General features: G+C 38.0%; 1 protein-coding gene across 16 annotated transcripts in view; it reads right to left on the reverse strand.

Moving 5' to 3' along the window:
- Window positions 1-21,505, reverse strand: part of senp6a (SUMO specific peptidase 6a) — a 59,839-nt gene that overhangs the window by 35,029 nt on the left and 3,305 nt on the right. For 6 of the 16 annotated variants that reach the window (XM_079584744.1, XM_079584748.1, XM_079584749.1 and 3 more), the window contains exons 2-7: window positions 16,405-16,498; window positions 14,159-14,222; window positions 11,489-11,586; window positions 11,150-11,299; window positions 8,264-8,325; window positions 2,512-2,600 (exon numbers count right to left, since the gene is read on the reverse strand). In XM_079584744.1, the coding sequence (XP_079440870.1) occupies window positions 2,512-2,600; window positions 8,264-8,325; window positions 11,150-11,299; window positions 11,489-11,586; window positions 14,159-14,222; window positions 16,405-16,498 (557 nt within the window). Of the gene's footprint in view, window positions 1-2,511; window positions 2,601-8,263; window positions 8,326-10,827; window positions 10,867-11,149; window positions 11,300-11,488; window positions 11,587-14,158; window positions 14,223-16,404; window positions 16,499-21,505 lie in introns of all 16 variants that reach the window. The other 10 variants (XM_079584740.1, XM_079584741.1, XM_079584737.1 and 7 more) reach the window with 3 other exon arrangements.

Consider the following 21,505-nt stretch of genomic DNA (forward strand, 5'->3'; position numbering starts at 1 on the left):
TGTAATATGTCAGTCCCAAATTATTAATCGTTATTATTAGTCGTGAAGGTCTGCTTGAGCTGCGCACGTTGAATGAAGGCTATGGAGCACTTAGTTTGCTAACGCGTTATTTAACTCAAAGAAACGCATCCTATATGAGATTAATCAGATATATTAAAAATAAACATAATATTACAAATTATTTCTGCAGAAAATGACGCGAATGCACAAGTGAACTTGAACTAAGTTACGTGCCATTCATTCAGAATGACTAATGTTGTGGACGCGCTCTTCCTGGAGCAACGCGACGCGGCAACTAAACTCAAATAATGCACAATGTTTTATTACAATATTGTTCTCTTTATAATGTTATGTAATATGACAGTCCTCCCAATAGTCATTATTAGTTGTGCAGTGCCGTTGGAGCAGCGCGCGCTGAAGCTGATCACGCACACTACAGCACTAATTCAAGGGATGCATCCAATATAAGATAAATCAGATATAGATAGGCGGATTTCCCGGATGGGAGGGGATTCATTTTCGGTTGACATTTTCGGCTGGCTTTTTTATTTCGGCCCGAAACCGATAATGCCATTTTCGGCCTAAATTATCGGCGACCGAAATTTCAGTGCACCCCTATTTCTTTCATTCATCTTTGTTACACAAGTGAATATATTTTAATGAAATCTGAGAGATTTATGTCCCTCCACTGAAAGTCTATTCACCCAAAATTCAAAACCTTCATAATAAGATCGTAAAACACACCCATATGAATGGAGAAGTTTAATCCAAGTCTTTTGAAGAGACACGATCGTTTTATATAATGAACTAATTTAATTGAACCTTTTGTTAACATTCAATCATTGATCAACACGTATACATACAGCACATCAAATATGGTAAACAAAAGCTTAACCACGCGCAAGAATGAAGCTCATTGGTTCTCGCGCGTCAAGCATAAATGTTTGAGCTTTTGTTTGCCATATTTGATGTGCTCTATATTAAGGCTTCCCGATAATGGTTTAACTGATAATAAGGATTATTTTGCTCAAAAATGATTTCATGATTGATGACACATTAGCTTTATGGAATGGAAAATCAATAAAATAAAAAAATATTGATCACAATTGTATTGATAAGAGTAAACTGAACCCTAACCATTAATACGACTTCTAGTAATGCATGGTTTTGGGCAGTGCTTTGTAATTTGTCTTCATGTTTGATATTTTATGAGAAGCACTTTAGTTGCAAATGAGACGGATCACTCCGCAAATGCCAATTTGTACTGACAGACTGCAAAGAAAGATACTCATATCCTTTTAGCCATTTACATCTTTGAATAGTCTGAACCTTATAAACAGATGGTGGCTATGTAGTTTGAATAAGCTTCTCTCAAAAGCTAAAACTGTGAAATTCCTAATATTAATTCCAATAATGTTTCATTTAAACTTTTGTATGGTAGCAGAGAGTAAGTGCATTTATTCAGCAGCCACAATGGCAAACAATATGTTCGAGAATAATTTTATTTATTTATTAGTGCGTCACTGTGAGATGGTTCACTCAGATTTAAGCAAAACAATGAGTTTGTGTAAGACAAATATTCATATTTAACACGTTACAAAGTAAAATTCTAGCTTCCGGCCAAACGAACAACTCATGACGTCAGAAGTAGCTTTAGTGCATCATGCTGTAGCGTAAATATCAGCAGTTCGTCGCATTACTCGCATAAGTTGCGCTTTAGCCTTAAGTGGCATCCGTATGTTCGTTTGGCTAGTTATTTTAATTAATAAGCTAGTTATTTTAATTAATAAGCTAGTTATTTTAATTAATAAGCTAGTTATTTCAATTGATAAAGTTTTAAATGTTTTTTTTCTTACACAAACTTATTGTTTTGCTTCAAAAGGCCTTTATTAACCCCCCGGAGCCGTGTGGAGTTAGTTTATGACGGATGGATGCACGTTTTTGAGCTTCAATCTGTTGGTTGCAATCCACTGCCATTATCAAACTCAGAAGAGCCAGGATATTCTTTAATCTAACTCCGATAGTATTCGTCTGAAAGAACAAAGTTATATACACCTAGGATGGCTTGAGCGTGAGTAAAGCATTGGCTAATTTTCATTTTAAAGTGAACTACTCCTACTGAGAAAAGCTCAGTTTAGGGGGGATTTAAACTCTTGACATCTGGCACCCCAGAAGCAGGACAAATAGTGAAGGCTTGCTACCAATGCAAGATTCCGTAAGTGTCAAATAAATAAATAAATGTTTTCAGGTCAAATAAACAGCAGGCCAATATCTCAATGATTATTTTTTATTAATACGACTAATGGTTCAGCCCTACTCTATAAAAGCATATGTGAATAAAAGCCAAAAATTAAATCTGTTCATCATATAAAGCCATCAGGTCTTATGGATTTGGAACAACATGAGGGTGAGTAATTGATGACAGAACTTGACAGAAAAATTAATAAACCTCAAAAAACCACATTTGACATGAATTATCATACATTTAAATGTAGAGGGGTACAGTCTCACCTCAACTGGTTTGCCTACAGTATCAAGACTGTTGTTCATCATCCGCCGTCTCTGATGGACACGTCTCTTAATAGCGATGTCTCCTGAATCTAGGGATGTACAGTAGAACAACTGTCAAATATATCAATATTATGTCTTATGATGAGTAGGTAAGTATTTCATATGCCAGTGCCACTATATTTTATATGGCATTAGACATAGGGCTGTGCCGGTAAACATTTGGTAACCGCTGAGTTCCACCGGCGGTGGTCCGCCTAAACACATTTTTAGCATGAATATAATGACACGAGTGAAGCACAAAGCTTTGTTTACAGAAGAAATAAAAGGTTAGCAATTAAATGTTACATCGCAGCCTGGAAACGTTTGGATTCATGACGAATAAGAGAGTTGTGCGTGAGCCCATAAATATAAGCTTTGTCGGCTTTGAATCACGGTTTGCGATCTGATCACGCACCTGCAGCATTTCTGACAGTGACAACAGAGAACAACAGAATGAAATAAAATATATAAAAAAACTAAAATAGGCCTACACTAAATATATTTTTGAAACTTAAATAATTAACAAATTAAGATGACAAGAAGAAAACACTGAATCAGGTTGAAGCTTTGAAGAAAAAAACACAGGGTTTTTCCCCATCAGACTACGTTTTTTCGTCAAATAAAAATAGCAGGCCTACCTCAATCCACAGCTTGTCTAGTTCTTTTTTTTTTTTTTTTAAGTAACATGTCTACATGATGTGGGGTTAAGTCTGGGTCTCCGATGGCACAGATCATGTCCCGGGAATACAGAGATAACGTATCGCTAGAGTGGCCAACTTCGGAAAGCGCCTTTCATTTGCTTGTGGATGTTTGCTTCGCAAGTGATAGCCTATTGCATTGTACTTGCACTACTGCTTTATTTTAATACCGCGTAGCATATTTTGTAAGTAACTTCATCGCCCTTTCTGTCGAAATGGTCCCACACAGTAGGCTACTTCTTTTCGCTTGCTTCATTTAGCTTGCTCAGCGAAATATGTCTTTAGGTAATAGCGGTTGCGCGTGCCGACGGCCCGACGCACCCCTTTGAGTTAACAAATATAGGCTATATACAATTTTTTTTAACCATGCAGCAAACAAACAACAAAAAAAAGCTAAAAATATATATTTATTTTTTTGCTTTTAAACCGTTTAACTGATAGTATTAATCGGTCAACATTTTTACTTTCGGTTAACGGTTAAACGGTCAATATGAGCATCCCTAACTAGTTTATTAAAGGGACATTAAGTATCTTTTTAGGTATTTTATTATCTAAAATCAATATTTTTATTCATAAATATGTCCTCAATGGTGTACAAATACCTCGGCCAAATATCTGACTTATCCTTATAAATGAAGAATTTATTATCTTTATATACATGGGACGGGTAGGTCCACGGAGGCTTCCATGTAGTTCCGCCATCTTGCAAAACTATAATAGCAGAGAGGGACAAAAAGTACTAAGTCAACGCGTTTCCACAATGCGTTTTCGTTCAGAGCCAGCCGAAACCAGCAGAAACGCAGGTGCAGAGCAGTGACAGGCGCTTGAAACTGCACCGGCAAGTTTAAAAGTGTGGATCGTATTGTTATTATGGACCATACATATGCCAAGCCACAGGAGAAGAAAACATCGTCGCCAAAAAAGTCACAAATAGAACGTAAAATGCGTGGGATTTCCCTCTTTCTGGTCAATGTATCCCTGCCTCTGCTTAATTATTTTATCGCCGGTGGGGATAAATTTATCCTCCCCTCAAAGTGATCATAGTGCTACTACATAGTGGCGAGTAGGGATGGGCGATATGGCCTAAAATCCATATTGCGATATACATTGCAGCCTCTTGCGATAACGATATATATCACGATATATAAATTATAATAAAACCATTTCAGAACAGGTTACATAGACCCTAAGGAAAGCCAAACAACTGCTAAAAAAATTTTTTTTTAAAGAAAGAAAGAAACAGTGTATGTAGTTTTGAGAACATTTATTGTGCAAAACTGTAATTATACAACATAATGTTGCAGATAAATAAAATTCAAGTACACTAGACTTTAAGTAGCCCTAATGTTTATATTATGGCTAGAAGCTTATGAAACCCTAAATTCTAAATTAGAATATTGTGAAAAGGTTTTCATAAAGCTGTAAGCCATAATCATCAAAATGATAAAAAATAAAGGCTTGTAATATCTCACTTTGCATGTAAGGAGTCTATATAATATATTAGTTTCACCTGTTACTTTTGCATGATATTCCAATTTTTTGAGTTTCTCCTGTTATACGCCAACTAAAGAAAATGCTTCAAGTATAAAAGTTTATTTACAGTAGTGCCATGCCATAGACAGTAAAAAGTGCAGAACAGTGCAGAAGGCACTCAAAGTCAAATGTAGTTTTAGTTTGGCTATTTTTTTAAAGGACACAAAAGATGCAAAGAGCAGAAAAACTGATGTCTTCTCAGTTAAAAAGCAACACAACAACTAATCTTAAAATCGGGCAGACACAGAGATTGTGTTTACACCACTATTTTGTGAATACGCGCTCGTTTTGAGGTGGTAGAACAGATTAGTCGTGTGTGTTACCGAACTGTTGCCCCACACACTCTGTATAGTTTGCTGCTGCTCGTCGGACGGCTTAAATCCGAACCAAGTCCAAATAATGGATGTTGCACCGATCTTTTTCACCAGCTCCTCCGTTTCGCTTTCAGCCATGTTTACTCAAGATGACGACGAATATGATGCGTTTCAGCCGGTTGCAGCTCGTGGCTCTAAATTTTGCAGGTAGATTGCGTCATCAACATGCATTATCGCGATAGTGCAATAGAATTAAAATCTCTATCGTAGGCCAATTTTGTATCATTTATATCGCATATCGTTTATATCGCCCATTACTAGTGGCGAGACGGATCCCAAAACTTATCACGGATCCGTGGTTTGATTGAAGTCAATTTTATTTTAAAATGATTACTCACTCACTCTTGAGCGTCTGGCGCGAGTGATTTCAATGTAAAGACGCGTTTATGCGCGTCTAGAGGTCCTGCGGCGCGGTGTTTAGCGACGCTAGCCTCATTCTACTCCAGTTTGCGCGAATGAGGCGAATTGCTATCACAGATAATGTCTTTTCTATCATTTCACTGAAGCTCAGCATCACGATGTAAAGTTAACGTTATTGCATGATCACAGTTCATATGTGTGGGGAAAGATAAGCTATTAGAGTAAAAATATTGCGTTAGGCTACTTCAGTTAATAAGAAAAAAGATTTTACAATTCCTGCAAATGCAGTGATGAAGTTCATGTTCTCATGATTTATTATTATGAATAACAATTAGGGGTGGGCGATATGGCAAAAATATCATATCACGATTTTTTCCAGGAAAATCACGATTCACGATTTTATCACGATTCCTTTTCATGTTGGTTTTACTATTTTTCAATTGACTGAGCATCACAGCCAAACTAATGTCCCCATTTTAAAAACAAACCCTTAGGTAACAAAATATAAAATAAAAAAGAATGGCAGACATTTAGGCCAAAGTGGCAAAGATAAAAAATATTTGTCATTGTCTTTGTTATTAAAAATTAAGAACAAAGATACACATACACAACTTAATATACAAATTAAATAAACAGTGTTTTATTTTTTCAGCTACAGGTGTATTTAACAGCATTGAAGAAAGTAATTAAATTAACAAATATGAAAATAAAACAACGTCGACTTCACTGTATAAATTTTACATTGATTCTTATTAAAGCTACTATTAAAGTTCTCAGTCAAGAGTGAGTGAGATGCTCTTTGTATTTTGTAGTTTTATTAACAGGGATAGTTCTCCCAAAAATTTAAATTCTCTCAAGCCGCTTTAAACCCGAATAAGTCTCCCTCTTCTGTTGAAAATAAAAGTTATTTGGAGGAATGTGGGTAAACAAACAGTTGATGTACCCCAGAGACTTCCATAATAGTTTTTTCCTATACTATGGTATAGTCAATGGGGACCAGCAACCGCCCGGTTAGCCACACTCCTCAAAATATCTTCTTTTGTGTTCAGCACAAGAAATAAATTAATACAGGTTTGGAAAAACATTAGAGAGTGAGTAAATAATGACCGAATTTTTATTTTGGGGTAACTGTCCCTTTAAGGACAAGCGGCAGCATGTTAACTATTAGGGCTACTGTCACTTTAAGATCTGCGCGCAACGAGTCTACACGCATTTGACAAGCAGATTTTTTCTTCATTTTTTCTATTGTTCTTTCACTTTAGACATAACCAACTTTGTTTATGTAAACCTTGTGTGTATTTGACAGTATTAGCGCAATAAGACTCGAAAGATTACTTAGTTCAGAAACGGGTGCTGTTAGACAGGCTTTTAGTGCATGTGCGCGTCGGGTGTTTGCGTTCAGAAAAGCGCCCGTTAGAACAGCGCATCAGCAGCGAATGACATGTTTAACCGGCAAGGCTTTAAAGCACATGCAAATAATACATTTTTATGAACTACAGTGTCCCGTTCCTCTGCGTTTCATGTGGATATACGTCGCGCTGTACAGTATGTTGAGACGGAGGCGCCAGAAATGCAAACTGATAAAATGCACGATCCTACGATATTTCTTCAAAAGCAGATCGTGGAGACATTTTAATCGTCCGCGATCAAAAATCGTAATATCGCACACCCCTAATAACAATGTTTCAAAACACCCCCCCTCCCCCTCTGTTTTTTTAACAAATCGCACCCTGGGCATAACTACAATATTTCATGTTTTTCACAGTCAGTAATTCATACTGTAAAAATAGTTTGTTTGTTGTCATGTTGCAGTTTGTTTGGAATAACACCTGTTCAGCTGAAGGAAAACTCGACGAAGTGCTATTAGAAGACATCATGTCAAAGCTTTTTGGTACATATCGCCTACCGTAGATGCAATGCGCATTTGAAAAAGCTAGGTGCTGGAGAGCAAAATTAGCTTGAATGCAAAATACAAATTCACCACTAGATGGGAGTAATTCCTACTTATTGTCCCTTTAATAAACAATTAAAATGTCTCCTTGCTAAATTTGACACATATTCATTACTTTTGCCGGTTCTTTGTGACAGCTGTCATGTGTGTTATTGGCTGTGTTACCCTCTGGTTACATGAACGCGTCACCACCGCATCTGCCGTACCAGTAGGCGCAATGATATTACAAACTTAGTGCCAGTCACGTTGGAAGTTACCGAACTGGGGACTATATTCAGGCGCTGCATAATATCATTGCGCCTGCTGGTACGGCAGCACAGTTCCTTGATTATTACGCAGGAATGAGAGTATAGTTCCCAGTCATATTGGCCTAGAAAATCGCAACTTTTCATTTTCTGTCGGTCTTAGTACACGATGTTACTTCAGAAGAGTCAAGTTTTAAATAGGAAAAATATCTAAACTCTTTGGACATTTTTTTTGGAGAGATGTTAATGGTCTAATCAGATTCAATGATCTATGCTAAGCTATGCTAAAAGTGCTACCGGCAGACCCGGAGATCGGCTGAATGGATTCGAAACCGATAAAACTCAACTGTTTAACTCTAGGGGAGTTGGAAAATGAGCCTATTTCCAAAAAAACTGGAATGTTCCTTTAACACTTTACTTGATTGCTCATAAAGTAAACTCCAGTAACCAGTTCACACTCCTTTCTAAATTTTGATGTGCTCTTTATCTGTCAGTAAACTCTTGGTGACAGTCAGAAGACTTATTGGTGCAGGACCTGCTCCGTCTGCTTACCGGACATTGGTGGACACGTGAGAAGAATGTTCTCCAGCTCCACTCTTTGGATCAGATCAGATCTGCAGGAGAGACACATTGGCAGACAGAATGAGAATTCAGAAATACAGCAGATACGTCACAGTACAATTCATATTAGGCTCCATCAACATTATTTGAGATCATTTCGGTTTTTAAAATTTAATTTTCTGTAGTAATCGACATTACACCACAAATTCTGAAGATAAATCTTAACTCACTGAACCTAAAATACTATTTTAGGATGTAAGAGGACTAAATCAATTGTAACCTGCAACAAGCCACACAATGCATTTCCCATCAGATGTGGTTGAAGCTTTAGTAAAGGAAGGTCAAGTGCGTCTGATTTGTAAAGGGTTTTTATTTGACCAAGACTACAGACTGTTTACACCTGCTATTAAGATTTTGGTGGATCAAATCACAAGTGGACGACACAAAATACAGGTGTAAACGGGGTCTAAAACGTTTTGAGCTCGTCCACTTTCCAACACTTCCAGAGGTATTCAAAAACACATTAGACCGGATTGCTTGCGTAGTGTAAACACTCATGTGGTCGAATGTGTTTAAAAAGCCGAAAAGACCGTCTACTCTCCGCCTTACTGATTTAATGCGTGAACATTATGGGAAGAGCGCTAGCGAGACGGTAGCCAAAAATATCATATCACGTATATAGTTTTTTCCCCTATGGAAGTCAATGGGGACCAGCAACTGTTTGGTTATCCACATTCTTCGAAATATCTTTGTTTCAGCACAAGAAAGAAATGAATAGGTTTGGAACAACATTAGAGTGAATAAATAATGACAGAATTAAATTTTTTTGGTCAATTATCCCTAGTTTAAGGACAAGCAGCAGCATGTTTACTATTAGGTTACTGTCGCTTTAAGACCGGCACGCAACACATTAGGGCTGTCACTTTTTATTCGATATTCGAATATGCATTCGAACATGACGTGAAATAACCGTAATCGAACTTCAAATAAACTATTCGGTTTTTAAAGTGCCATGTCTAGCGCATTTTTTACAGTCTATGATAAGACCGTTTGCTTTTTATTTTAAAAAAGCGTGTTATTTTGAAAGGGTGTTATTTTGAAAGCGTGTTACAGGCTGTATGTTATAGTCAGATATGACGGCGCGCTACAACACGCATCACCGCAGATGATCTATTCATCAAGCGCCAAGCCAATGTGCAAACTATCGCAAATCAAAGTGAAAGTAAGTCGCAGACGCTTTAACACACAATAATAATAATCTTCATTAAAAGTAAATAAACGAAATGATCTTACCAGGGCTGCCGCTCTCTCTTATTGCAGTCTTTGGTGTTAGCTGATGATCAATAAAATGCAGCTCATATGTTGCTTTCGGTGACATTAAATCTGCATATAGCGCGGGAATTGAAGATCGGATTTATATCCGGTATAAACCACATTTAGGCCTATGTGAGTGTGACCAGGTGTAAATGGAATCGTTTTGATAGCTTCCGATCTGAGAAAACGCATTAAGTGGCCAGGTTTAAACAGCCCCAGAAACGCAGCAGACGGCCAGAGCATCGCCAGGCGTCCAACATCGTATGACTGCATACTTTCCTGCACAACCGGTCGGCACCGTGCAGATGCACATGTAAAGGCAAGGTTTATTTGCAGATATGAGTCCTATAAGTGTAATTTTGGGAGTCCTGTTAATGACTGTAAAACTGTTGGTAAAGTTTCGATTGACGGTTTTTTTTTTTTTTTTGCACGCGCGCGCGGGGGGGGGGTGGAATGGGAATAGATATTCGAATATATTCGAATACATAGGCTGGTATTTGATATCCGTTCGAATTTGATTTTTCTCAAAAGTGACAGCCCTACAACACATCTAATATACACACGACACATGCACCAGATTTTCTCTCAAATGTTTGCTTTCACTTTAGATATAACCAACTGTTTATGCAAACCTTGTGTGTATTTGACAGTATTAGCGCAATGAGACTAAAGATAACTTAGTCCAGTATCCAGGCGCTGTTTGACAGGCTGTTAGTTCCTATGCTTCGCGTGTACGCGTTCAGAAAAGCACACGTTAGAACAGTGCATCAGCACGCGAATGAAATGTTTAATCGGCAAGGCTTTAAAGCACATGCAAATAATGAACTTCTGTGAATTGCAGTATCCCGTGAGTGTAACTATCTCTGCATTAACGTGTGACCTGAATGTACATCGTGTTGAGACAGAGGTGCTAGAACTGCAACTGATAGATTGCACTGTAACACGATACTACGATATTTCTTAAAAAGCAGATCGTGGAGACATTGTAATCATCCACGATCAAAAATCGTGATAATCGCACACCCCTAGTTTGAAGATGAAAAACGTACCAAACACAATGTTCTCTCTCCATTCCTAATTTCTAACACACAGTCACAGCGTTCGGCTGGTCTTGTGTCTGTCAGAGCAGAAACTAAAGCTGCTGCTCTCTGTGTGTTTGCCCGTCGTCTCTGGGAGCATGCAAATAAATTGTGTGAGCTTATTTTTTCCATTAGATTGAAAGGTCTGCAAAAAAAATTTACCTGCCCATAGACCCTTCCCCTGAAGAAATCAGGACAGAAGTGGATGAAAGTGGACAAAAGAGACGGATTAAACATCAGGTGTAAACAGGAATGGGTCTCCCTCGTCTACTTGTGATCCGATCAACCAAAACACATCTTAATACCAGGTGTAAAAGGGGCAAAATCAATTTCTTATTTGCACTTGAAAACAGCTTACAGTTACCAAAAATCAAGGCAGTGTTCCTGCCAATGCTCATACTTCTAGTAGAGCATATTCTGACCTACTTGATGTCAAACATCGGCCACATGTTATTCTGTAAAGTCAGATGGTCCAGTGAAGTACCTTTGCTCCATCTTTCTGCTTGGAGAAGAGAACTGTGCGTGCTGGAAGAGCCGCCCCTGAACCACGACTCCTTGGGACGGTGCCGGGCTCATTATCAGATAGCTGGTTCGACTGGGGAGCGCAGACACACTCACTGAATGAGCTGCTTCACTGGGAGACCACCAACAACAACAAAAGGCATGAGTATAGTTATCTAATGTAAATACTTAAAGTATATTGCTAAAAAGACAGAATATATAAAACAAGCAGATGTTTGCAATGCATTATTGAATTATCAAATAACACTCCTAAATCCTTTTTTTTTTTACCCAGGGTGATAAATATATACAACTACAATACCTAAGCTTGCCAGATCTGTTGAGGGGTCTTAATTGATTTGGACGTCGTTCGTGAGTCTCCACAGACCCATTAGCACTGAAGCTCTTCATGGATGGAGTCTGGCAGAGACAGATCAGAGCGCTCAGGTTATAAGGTTCAACAACCATCCAACATGAGATCATTAACATGTAACTCACCACAATTACACTATATGGCCAAGAGTATAATACATTTATAAATAACAGTTGGTTAATTCCAGCTAATTCTGGAAGGACTCATGTCATACATTGACATTCTAGAAAACTGTGTATTTGACACTTTGTTGCAACAATTAAAATATATAAAAAATTAGGTGAAAAATTAAACTAACTGTATGCAATTATAATACTACAATTATAATATGTCATGTAACTAATATTTTTATATAATAATTAGGGCTGTAACGATTTACGATATTAAACCGAAATCGCGACACTCAGATCCACGAACCTGTGTCGCGGTGTGAGAAGGCAGATCGCGATCGACACACCCCTTCCCAGACTTATCTTTCTCGTCCAGAATAGATCCTAGGGCTGTGACGGGGTCTTTTACATATTAGGTATGGGAATTTCAAGCAAAAATAATATTCGAAGATCGCTGGGTATCATTTGATTATTATTCAAAAATCGCACCTCTCCCCCACACGCACACACGCGCGCGCGAGCACACACACACACACACATACAAGCAAACACCAGAGCAATTGAGCAAAGCGCGCGTAAACTGGAGCTCACCTTATAAACGAATCGAAACTTATATAGAAAGCTTGAAATACTTTTACTTGATTTAACGTTAATTCAAAACAAAGAAATGGCTGCTTAGGCTAATTCGTAGGAAGTGTGCATTTCTCTATATAGGCGCGTTCACTTTGTGGCAAGCGTTATTCCTGCGCTTGAGATGCGGGTCATGCGGAATAGGCAATATATTATTTGTGGTTTCCAGCACAGACAGTAAGCCTCGGTTACCTCAGAATAATTTTTAACATGCTCGAATCATCTCCACAATGGAGTATAGTTCTGTTTGTTTTTCAAAAGTATTTTGTTACAAGAAAACAGAGTTATAGCTTTAGCTATTTATTTATTTATTTGGCTTTTAAAATCCTCCCTCCTCGCAAGAAACGCGGTTTGTATCGAATCGTGGGTCAGAAATCGGGATACGAACCGAATCGTGGGTTTTCTGTATCGTTACAGCCCTAATAATAATATAAATGCAATTTTACATAAAAAGTAACATCTTTGCATAACCTGTAAAAATGAATACAACAGAACAGCCCCTGTAATGATGCATCCAAACAACAGAATTAGTCCTGTAATACTACATGATACTTCAGCTAGTAGTGATGGGGACGAGACCGCCTATGCCGAGTCTTTGAAGGGTCGAGTCCGAGTCGAGACCGAGTCCGTTGGTTTTCAAATACAGTGGAGTCCGAGTCGAGACCGAGTCTTTGAAGGGTCGAGACCGAGTCTTTGAAGCGTCGAGACCGAGTCTTTGAAGGGTCGAGACCGAGTCTTTGAAGGGTCGAGACCGAGTCTTTGAAGGGTCGAGACCGAGTCTTTGAAGGGTCGAGACCGAGTCTTTGAAGGGTCGAGACCGAGTCTTTGAAGGGTCGAGACCGAGTCTTTGAAGGGTCGAGACCGAGTCTTTGAAGGGTCGAGACCGAGTCTTTGAAGGGTCGAGACCGAGTCTTTGAAGGGTCGAGACCGAGTCTTTGAAGGGTCGAGACAGAGTCCGTTGTTTTTCAAATTCAGTCGAGTCTGAGTCAAGACCGAGTCTTTGAGGAAGCAAGTCCGAGTCGAGATTTTGTGATTTTTCATGATTTAATATCACCCCAGTTAATAATCAACAGTTAGGCCTACAGACTAAGCTAGATTGGGAATTGTTTAGAGGAGCAGTCTTAAAGGGGCTATATGGAACTTTTTCCCCAAAATAAACGAAACAATAGCCTTTTTATTTTACCATTTATGACTCAAACATCTCCTGGTGAGCATACTGACACCTTGTCTGCTCACAAGTGGGTGCACCTATAAGCCTGTATCCTATTTTTCCTATTTTCTGTCGGGTCGGATTTTTCCCGCGCTGTCTGCGGATGTGACGTCAAGCGCGTTCATGTTAAACGTTTCAGATCACTCAGAACACTTATCTCAAACACTATATGTATTTGACTGTTCTTACCTCTGTAAACAATGTTAACCTGACCTCCTTGCAGCAGATGACTTGTGAAATGTGCACGTACGAGCGAGCAGAAAGGAAGAGCAGTTCTGTTTTTTGGCCACAGGTGTCAGTCGCGAGTTTAAATTTTAGAAAAACGCATATAGCCTCTTTAATGTCTTAATATGGACTAAGCTTTTACTACAAAGACCGAGTCTTTGAAGGGTTGAGTCCGAGTCAAGACAGAGTCTTTGAAGGAACGAGTCCGAGAAAGCAGAAATCGGTCTTGAGTACTACATCACTATCAGCTAGTATCGTACCATGACATGTAACTAGGTATGAAGTAGGTGTAGCACCATCGAAGCAAAACACCAAGATTAAGAAAACTAATTCTGACCCAGAGGGGTGCAGGAAAGAGAAAGACAGACAGGATTGGGGCTCAATTATTGAAAGATAATTGAAAGACATTGAAAGGAAATGGAGCATATGAGAGAGAGTAAATACCTTGATTCCCTCAGGTGAAAGCTCCTGCTGGCCACTCACTCGCTCCATGGTCATAAGGGCAGCGCTAGCGGACAACAAGAGAGAGACACTTAGGATGTTTTCACACTTGGTTTGATTGCTTGGTCCGAAGTGTTTGATTCTTAAGACCCTGATACACTTCAAGTAAAATCAAAGAACAAACTTGTGTGACAATGTCAGTGTGACAAAATCAGGCCAAAACGCAGTTCGAAACCTTCTTTCCAAAGCAAACGCCTTCGAACATTGGCAGTTACATAACATGTGTGTGTGGCTCTGAGGCTCCGCCTTCTTTGACGTGGAAATCTTCATTATGATGATCAGATGTTGTCTCACCGCTGTCCTTTTTGTTGTGTTTATTTTGTTATTGAGAGGAAAGCGTGCAGCGCATATGAACCAATTGACCAATGGTAGTTCAAAGGTGTTTAACAGCCAGAGCAAACCTTTCTGGAAAAAGCTTAGTTTTGGCAAGCGTTTTAAACTCAAAACTTTTCGTTTTGACCCGCTTTTGTTTGAAATGTCATCACATCAGTTCGTTCTTCGATTTCACTTGAAGTATATCAGGACCATATTCACCAACACCACAAGTCTCTTTTCAGGCATTTTCACTCCCTACATTTCAAGCGGATTTAATCTTATGAATGTGGGGTTTCATGGAATGTGGAATGCTTGTCTTCACGAATAAGAGATAAGGGGAATATTTCAAGGCTTCATGGGATGTTGTGGTAAAGCAGACTGGTATAACACTTGTATTTCTGTTGGTCAGATGAAGTCTGGGCATTAAAACATAAGCAACTAACTAAGATTAATCAATAAATAAACCCTGCTTTTTTATATTATTATTACTTCATGCTCATCTGTCTTTCTCAGTCAACATATTGGCAAGATTAAGATTAGATGCAAGATTAAACACAGTTTTGGGTGCCACACACTGATTTTGGGAACCAGACCAGTCTGACTTGCTGTTGACAGGTTTTGGATACCAGACAAAATGGATATCTTCTGACAGGATCCAGCATCCGGGGTTGAATCTACTATTTCTGACGTGGAGACTCGATCTAACAGGTTTTCTGATGTAAACCCAACTTCATAAACACTTTCACACAAACAGAATCCTGGCATCAAACAGATTCAGTTCTAGAGTGAAAACAGAGAATGAGAGATAAACCAGCCTGCTCTTTTACATACAATAAAAGCAAACCGTGACCCGGGGTTGTGCGCCAAAAAAAATATATATTTGTCCATATACCTAATGCACTATATTCCAAGTCTATTTCAACTCATGTTTTAATTATTCATAAGTTGTTGTTTTTTTTTCTCATTTTTGAAACTTGACAGACCTCTAGTCACTGTATGCTTTTATTGTTATGAAAAGAGGACCTTAAACATTCTACTAAATATCTCTTTTTAGAGGACTGCACTGATGACAAAAGTGGCATCTTGTAGCGAAAAGTGGCGAGCCGTAGCGAAACAATGACAAGTGAAGTACACTTTCAGCAAAAGATATTTGATTGTAGCTTTTCTTCTGCACAGCGGACCACTATAGTTTTTAGAGATGCACCGATGACAATTTTCTAGGCCGATTCCGATTTCTCATTGAGTTGGACCTGCCGATACCAATTTCATTTTTTCGAACCACTTTACAGCATGCACAAATATTTATATTCTATATATATATATATATTTTTTTTAATAAAACACTATATACTTTCATTCAAACTGAATAACAAGTTTTCATTTTCTTTTCTGACATAGGCTAGCCTACTCCAGTTCTTGTTAAAACACACTAGACATGCAAATTCTGTGCATTTTGGGCACTTTTTGTGTGAAATATTTATTTTGTCCATCAAAAGTGTGCTTTCACTTTAATCACTTTCACGCTTGCGGTGTGAAACGCCTGTAATTAACGAGGTTTCCTGTGCACGTGTGATGCAGATGTTGCGCGATGTTAATCATGCGCCGCCATCCATAAAATCGGTATATCAGACTGACCGTTGATCGCTGGTCATGGCCGATCACGTGAAAATCAACCAATTCCGGTCACCAGCCGATCAATCGGTGCATCTCTAATTTGTATTCAGAATTTGTATTAATTTAAGCATGTGGGCTTTTTCTATCTTCTCTTTGACCTTGATGTTTCTCTGTTTACCACAGTAATAAGGTTTGACTCAAAGCGTTGATGCAGAGATGCTTGAGTGGGCTGTAAGCTGCTCTGTGCTGAATGACCTTACTCATGTCTGCTGTCGTCTTCACTATCATCTGAGAGAGAACACCTCCAGGACTGCTTAAAGCCTCCATCTCTCCTGTCCTCACTCTTATCCAGGGCTATCAAACACATGAGAACAGCGTATCAGAGCACAGCCATACAAACGATTATATCATGAGGTATCAATTTACCTTTCTCTTTCCCTTGAGTGGAATAAGAATGAGATGTAAATATAGGCTACATCAACTTTCAGAACGGCAACATGCATTTATTGAGATGCAATGAGCTGTAACTTGGCGATCAGCTCACCCAGTAACAGTTAAACTAAAAGGCTTGTAATGAGACTTTTATTCACCAATGATGTATTAAATTGGTAAAAACAAATTAAAGACATTTATAATGTTACTGCTCGGCCAGAATAAAGTCGCTGTTTGGATTTAAATATGAAAATGCATAAGAGTCTATGATTGGATCATTATTGCTGCGATCATTATGTTTCTATCATGTTATATGTTTGGCATCAGTTCTTCTAACACTAATGAATGGAGTGTGTAGCTTTTCATTTCTTAAACGACCATGTAGGAAGACAAGATTCATCAGGCAGAAATTGTGTAAGAATGGTTAAAAGAGAGAAAAATATAAAGCATGTGTATGTTGGATCTGTGCATTAATGTCTTAGGCCTCATTTACACTGTCAGTGAAATGTGACCCAATTGACCCTTCGCAGGGAGCTTGATTGACAGGTGGGTGGGAGACATATAAGCCTAAAAAAAGTTTTAATTTTTTACTTAAAATATTAGGCATAAAAAATATTGAGTTGTGTTGTTCTGACTCTTGCATTTCCCAAAATATATGTGGTCTTTTAGATTTTGTATTTGAAATTGGATTTATTCACCAATTTGTTGCATTCGTGCCTAAAATTGTCATATGGTGTGACAAAAGTTATTCTATACAAAATGAAAATGGGATATACTCTCCCTAAGTAACTACCTTCAACATAAATCGTTATCATTACTATCTTAAGATTTAACATTTCTTTTGTTCAAATTAATTAGATTTTGTATTGTTTTTCTAAATCATCATGCAAAGTAAGTCATCTCTCCTCAGCCTTTCCAGATATTTTAGATTAATTATGTTAAACCTGGTTATAAATATATGAAAATACTTGTGACTCTTGCTGACACTATTTCTCTTGTGTTCCATTGACTTTTTTATGATTTATAATTAAGAAAGTATTTTTACTGGCACAATTCTGAATGTCACACCAAATTATATAGCGTCACGCTATATGATCAACTGCACCACTCCACAATTTGTCAATGCAAAAAACTGTATTTTATTTGGATTCAACATTCAATTAATTAAATTCAGTTAACATTAATGATTAAATTCACTTCTTTTTTCCTTTTTCTGTATTTCTTTTGTGCATATCTCCACATCTCTCTCATTTTGTCTTGTCTTGGAGAAAGAGACTGTACACTGAATGCCTTGAGTTTTCCCTTTTGTTTCTTCTCTTCATACCTGGTAATGAAAAATATGTATTAAGATATTTTCATTCCTTTCAGTTTCACCATCTTGATAATAGTATCATGTGTTGAAGTTACACTATGTTGTGGCCTAGACTTTCATCCCTATAGTAGGTGTCTATTCTGTGTGAACTGGCATGATCTCTTTACTTTTTTCTCCTTTCCCTCAGGACCTCCTCTCTCCTTTCATGGTCAGCATTGAGTCTTTCCCTGTATTTGTGTGTCCTCTCTTTACTTGACATTTCTGCCTGACAGACAAAACATTGCATCTTTTAATAGGCAAAGCATTGCAAATATGGTGAAACATGGTTAAATTAAGTATAAAATTGAAAAGAAATACATTAATTGTATAGTTAATTTAATGTTCACTATTAAGTTCATTGAATGTTTTGAATAGTTATTTATTTATCATTAAAAAAGGTGTATGTAATATTGTGTGACAAATATATCATATGGTGTGACTTAGAAAAACAGTCACACCATATGATACAGTGTCACACCATATGACGTTGTGTTCAGTTAAGCTAATCTCTTGGTTAACTAAAAACAGCTAGCTTATACTTAGCATGTAAATTGCCACATGGCAGGAATGATTTTTAAGAATTAATAAGTAAAATTTGTATAAAAGCGTTTCATTTTTATGTAAATATAGTCACACCATAAGACACAAAACATTGACCACTAGTGAGCATATCAGATACAGAGCTTTTTAATTAAAAATTAAAAAGCCAGGACTCACCTCTTGACCTTACAAACCACTCCAGAGATGACACTGCAACTTCCCGGTTGAGTGTGGACCTCTTCATCATAATGATATCCAAATTATTGCCCGTTCAAAATATAAATTGCAGTGTCACACCATATGACGCCCATTTTGCGGACAAAATGTATTTGGCCAGAACTTGCTTTAAAGTCATACACAGACATCAACACTTTCTGTGTCTGTTGAAATAGCCTAATTATTTTACTTAAACTGTAAATCTATCAATTATTTATACTTTGCTGATATATATTGGCATATTAGTAAAGTCACACATATCACGGACAGTCACACCACATGACAATTTTGATGTTTAGATAAAAATTTGAAGTAGAGGTCTTTATACACCAACTACAGCTATGGTATGCTGTAATAATATCTTGTCAGAGGAACAACATGAAGATATATATTTTTAACAAATACCCATTTTTATTAGGTTATGACATCATGGACGGGTAAAATTGCATGTCATGTCTCCCACCCATGTGATCTGACCAATCATACTTCGCCATCCGCCATTTTGTCCGACAAAGCAGTCAGGAGAGTTAGTAGATTAACATGGGAGGATTTGAACTTGATAAACGGAGTGTGCTGACGACTTTCCGCGGTTAAAACAACATTCCTTTTTATGGTCATTCATGTGTATTTGATGCTATAAATGAACTAGAAGGAAGAGATTATCGGTTCACGAGCAGCTTTAACTGATGCTCTACACTACAGTGATCTGTCACGACACATTAAAGTGCCACAAAACAGTATTTATTGTTTACATTTATTTAAAAAAAAATGACCACATTTGAAAGGTGAGACTTTTTATTAAAGGGCACCTATTATGGAATTTTGAAATTTACCTTTCATGTAGTGTGTAACATAGATCTAAGTGAACAAAAACATCCTGCAAAGTTTGAAATATGAAAGTGCACCGTATATAAAGTTATTGTCTTTCAAAAGTAAGAGTCGACTCTGAGTCATTTTTATGAATCGTTAGAAGACCGAAGCTTTTTCTCTGACTAGATGACGTCAACTTGTCAAGTTATTTGAATACGATACGCCCACTTATTGCGCTCCAAGGCCAGGGAAAATATCATGGCGACGAGACGCTGTGTTCTGAAGTGCGACTCAAAAGCCAACTTTTTTCATCTGCCCAAGGAGGAGCATTTGAAGACTAAGTGGCTACAATTCACTATACCACAGAAGTATAGTCCGAGCCTTGTGCTTTGCTCGCGCCATTTTGAAGACGATTGCTTTATCAACTTAAATGCATTCAAACTTGGATTCGCGAGCCGCTGATATTGAAGGAAGGTTCAGTTCCAAGTGTATTTGCATCATCTTCCTCCTCCGTATCACAACCTGTAAGTGTTATTAATAATTGTTGCTTTTATGTTTTATGTAGCATGATTAATAATTATTTTGTTTGTTGTGTAAGCACCGTTTAGCCTCTAGGTCTTCAATGACAATTGTATTGAGATATGTGAAGTGTTTGTCGTTGTTTTCGGAGTTGTCTTAAAGAATAGAATAATACCTTGTAGTAACATAACTGCATTTTTTTTTTTTTTTGTAAAAACGTTATGTTTATGCATCGGGCTAATGCAAACAAAGACTGATTGTGCTTTTACAATATGAACTCTATATATCAGATATAAATCAGATATGTGCCAATGCGACTGTCATGTAAACAGGCAGATCGGATTTTCTGAGGCATTAAACTGCAAAGGGACGGATGGCCCGACAAAACACTTGTGTCGTCGTAGGAGAGGAATGTGGACACGTTGACACAAAATATGTGTCAGGTTATATTTTTTTAAGGTTTGCTTTCTCATCCTAAAATTTTGGACCCACTGCTCCTCATTTAAGCCCGCCACGATCTCATGAAAGTGCGTATCTATAGCACAAATTTGATTTATCATGCCATTTAGTGATGCTCCGATTGATCGGCCGCCGATCATGATCGGCCGATATTGGCTAAAAATAGCTTGATCGGCTAACCCCAAAAGCGCCGATCAAAAAAGCCAATCACGTGACGTAAATTACTCCCGCGACTTTTTTCCAAATGCATGCGCGGTGCGCGGTCACACAACAGCAGACCCAGAGCTTGCCAGTGGCAACATGACTTCTCCTTCTCCCGTCTGGAAGTTTTTTTAAAGTAATTTCCAGAAACGCTGGCCACAGAAAGTCATTACAAAGTAGCAAAAAAGTAGTCATAGCCTACAAAGCGGAGCTGTAGAGCAGGGGTCTCAAACACGGCGCTCGTGAGCTGCCAGTAGCTCGTGGCCTGACTGGAGGTACGCCAAGGGGCCGTTCACATATCGCGTCTTTTGCGCGCTCACGTTTGTTATTTTAAATGTAGGCGTGCGGCGAGCTTTTGTAAACAAAAAGTGCATATTGATGCTAATTTTAATTGTTATTTGCTGGTTAATGCGTCGTGCAGGTCTTAAATTTCAATCTTTATGATCTTAAAACTTACAAAAGTTATTTCATTAATTTTTGTCTGATAAACAACCTGGTTTTGGGGTGTTTTTCATAATTGGTTGTTCCAGAAAAAAAAATTTATTGCCACCTTTTAGTTACCGGTAGTTTCATTTCTACAAATGGTGCAAACTCTGCTAGATTATAGATAAAAGATTCCCATTCCTCTGCACGCACTTTAATAATTCTACACAAGGGGTTTACAGTGCGCATCAAGCACGCAAAAAATATTTTTGGCGTATAAATGGCACGAGAAATAAAGTTTGTGCTATAGATACGCACTTTCATGATATCGTGTTGTATGTTCCCGCCAGTCCTGAGATCTCTCTCGCACACAATAACTGAAGCATATGCGCAGGCTGCAATGATGGCCC

The sequence above is a fragment of the Phoxinus phoxinus genome, assembly GCF_949152265.1.
Source record: "Phoxinus phoxinus genome assembly, chromosome: 16".
Classification (NCBI taxonomy): domain Eukaryota; kingdom Metazoa; phylum Chordata; class Actinopteri; order Cypriniformes; family Leuciscidae; genus Phoxinus; species Phoxinus phoxinus.